Here is a 2,710-nt window from a genome sequence, read left to right as displayed (position 1 = left end):
ACTCATGAAATGATTTTATGGACTGTGACAGTGCTTCATAAATCAGGAGGGGTGAAAATAATTCTGAAAGGCTAGTATGATATGAATGCATGAGCAGATCAATAGTCAGATTTCATACAACATGCATTGCTCTGCCCCCACAAAAATAATTATGTGCCCCTGTTGTTGGCAAAGTTAGAGTTCTCATTAAATATATGATAAACTTTCTCACTCAGAGTATCATGGACCAATTTTTATCAATCAGTGACTAGAAAGTATAATTATGATACCTCTGATTTTATTCCATTTTATTTATGTAGTTATATTCTATCATGTTCTGTATAAATCTTTCTCCTCTTTCTGGCATATTGTGGTTGAAGGATTTATTTTAAAAGTACAGAAAGAAGAGTAATTGTTATATTTTTGGAGTTAAATATAAATATTAATATAGAAAAACAGAACAATAATAATGATCATTGTCTCTGAGTGATATGTGCCAGAATTTAGTCTCATGTGCTCATTGTTTGTGTCAGTGCTTTTTGTTCTTGTTGTTCAGTGTCTTTTTTACCTTCAAAGGAACATTATATAATACTGGATTGAGAAAAATACAGAATAAAGTATTTTCTATGTATGAGGAAAATGACTATTTATGTTGTTATTTTGTTAATTATTTGAGAAATAGATCCTACATACTAGAAAAGGAAATACATATGATATATATGTGTATATATACATATATATATCCATTTTCTGTAATGCATCCAAAACAATGTAAAGTTGTGAAAAGTAAAAACTTTTCTCAGGAAGTGATGGTGATGTTTTATGAGCAAAACTTTCAACTTTAAAGATTTTATTTCAAATAAAAACTTAGATTAACCCATATGTACCTATTTTTCTTTATTTGCTTTGGAAAGTTTCAGAAATAATGTATGTCATTCTCTTTAGGTTTATCTCAAGAATTGTCAAGCTCCTCAGCTCATCATTAAATTCAGGTGGGCAACAAACCGCTAAACACTGGTGATAATAGCAGGTTTTGTCTACACAAGTGAGGAAATCTAATACCTAGCATCAAGGTAGATTCTTCTGTTAGAAACAGCAACAAGAAATATTTTTAGAATTTAATCTGCTAGAAAATTAAGCATGAGCTATCCAAAAGCAACTTGAGCAAGGCTATCCAAGAAATCCAAATATTCAGACAGAAATTAAGAACACACAAGAGCATGCAGGTATAGGTTTCCTCAGAAGATGGTATTTAAGAGAAGACTGGATTGGTAGTGTATGAAATGAATTAAGCAATGAGACCAGAGGAGACTATATAAGCCAATCAGTACAGCAAGTGATATATATGGACACTTGATTTGAACAAATAATTCTCCAGATCTGTACAGAATATTCACTCCACGAACTAGCAGAGAAATCTTAGATGTTGATTGCATGTTTTTGTTTTGCATGTTGATTGTGTTGTTTCACTCCATTTTACTATGCTGATATACATGAGTCCAAAATATAGTGACTTTTCCTTTCTTCCACTAATTAATTAATTTTCTTATTTAATTATTTTTTAGGTAACAGGAGAATTTATGATGGGACATAAGAATTACACCTTAAACTTTGGTAGTGACTTCATACTTGGGGGACTTTTCTCATCTTCCAAAGCAAGTCTAGCCTTCTTCTCATGTGTATCTGTCATTTTTATTATGAGTGTGACAGAAAATACGCTCATGATCCTCCTCATCCGAGGGGACTCACGACTCCATACCCCAATGTACTTCCTGCTCAGCCATCTCTCCTTCATGGATATCTTGCACATTTCCAACATTGTCCCCAAAATGATTACCAACTTTCTGTCGGGCAGCAGAACCATTTCCTTTGTGGGTTGTGGCTTTCAGTTATTCGTGTCTCTCATCCTACTGGGCAGCGAGTGTCTCCTCCTGGCTGCCATGTCCTATGATCGCTATGCAGCCATCTGTCACCCACTGCGCTACCCAGTGATCATGAAGGAGGCTGTCAGCAGACTCATGGCTGCAGGATCCTGGCTGGTTGGGACTCTGAATGCAATAATTCACACAGTTATTGTAATGCACCTTCCATTCTGTGATTCCAATGTCATCGATCACTATTTCTGTGAATTCCCTGCCTTGCTGAAATTGTCCTGTGTAGACACATCAAACTATGAAAGGGGAGTTGATGTTAGTGCTATTGTTTTTCTGCTGATCCCTTTCTCCATGATCTCTGTGTCTTATGTACAAATTTTACACACTGTGTTTCAAATGAAATCCTCAGAGGCACAGAAAAAGTCCCTTTCCAGCTGTTCCTTCCACATGGTTGTAGTCATAATGTACTACGGACCATTTATTTTCACATATATGACACCTAGGCCATACCACACTCCAGGCCTGGATAAATTCTTGGCCCTATTCTACACCATCCTCACACCCACACTCAACCCCATCATCTACAGCTTTAGGAACAAAGATGTTCTGGCTGCTGTGAAAAATGTACTCCAAAGTTACATTCGGAACAAAAAGTAAATAGAAAAATGCATATATTTTGTGCTTCCTCTTTTTCTATATGAACTACCTAAAAACCATTCATTGACTATCTTGAACAAACATAGATTTCTTTTGCTTTGGAAAGAAGGATTTGAAAACAATCATTACATTTTCTGTGAGTTAATTTTATGAGTATATAACTCCAAAAAGCTTTCTTTCCTCTTACCTATTAAAAATCA

At 35.1% G+C, this 2,710-nt stretch overlaps 1 protein-coding gene across 1 annotated transcript; it reads left to right on the top strand.

Moving 5' to 3' along the window:
- Positions 1–1,559: 1,559 nt before the first annotated feature.
- LOC125359987 (olfactory receptor 2AJ1-like) lies at positions 1,560–2,510 on the top strand. The gene has a single exon (XM_048357904.1). The coding sequence runs from the start codon at positions 1,560–1,562 to the stop codon at positions 2,508–2,510; it is 951 nt and encodes a 316-aa protein (XP_048213861.1).
- Positions 2,511–2,710: the final 200 nt, after the last annotated feature.

This window comes from Perognathus longimembris, chromosome 11 (assembly GCF_023159225.1).
Source record: "Perognathus longimembris pacificus isolate PPM17 chromosome 11, ASM2315922v1, whole genome shotgun sequence".
NCBI lineage: Eukaryota > Metazoa > Chordata > Mammalia > Rodentia > Heteromyidae > Perognathus > Perognathus longimembris.
Note: the sequence above shows the minus strand (reverse complement) of the source record. Positions and strands in the feature narration are given on the sequence as shown.

Coding starts and splice junctions, on each gene's coding strand:
- LOC125359987 (XM_048357904.1), top strand. CDS start 1,560: ATGATGGGACATAAGAATTACACCTTAAACTTTGGTAGTGACTTCATA.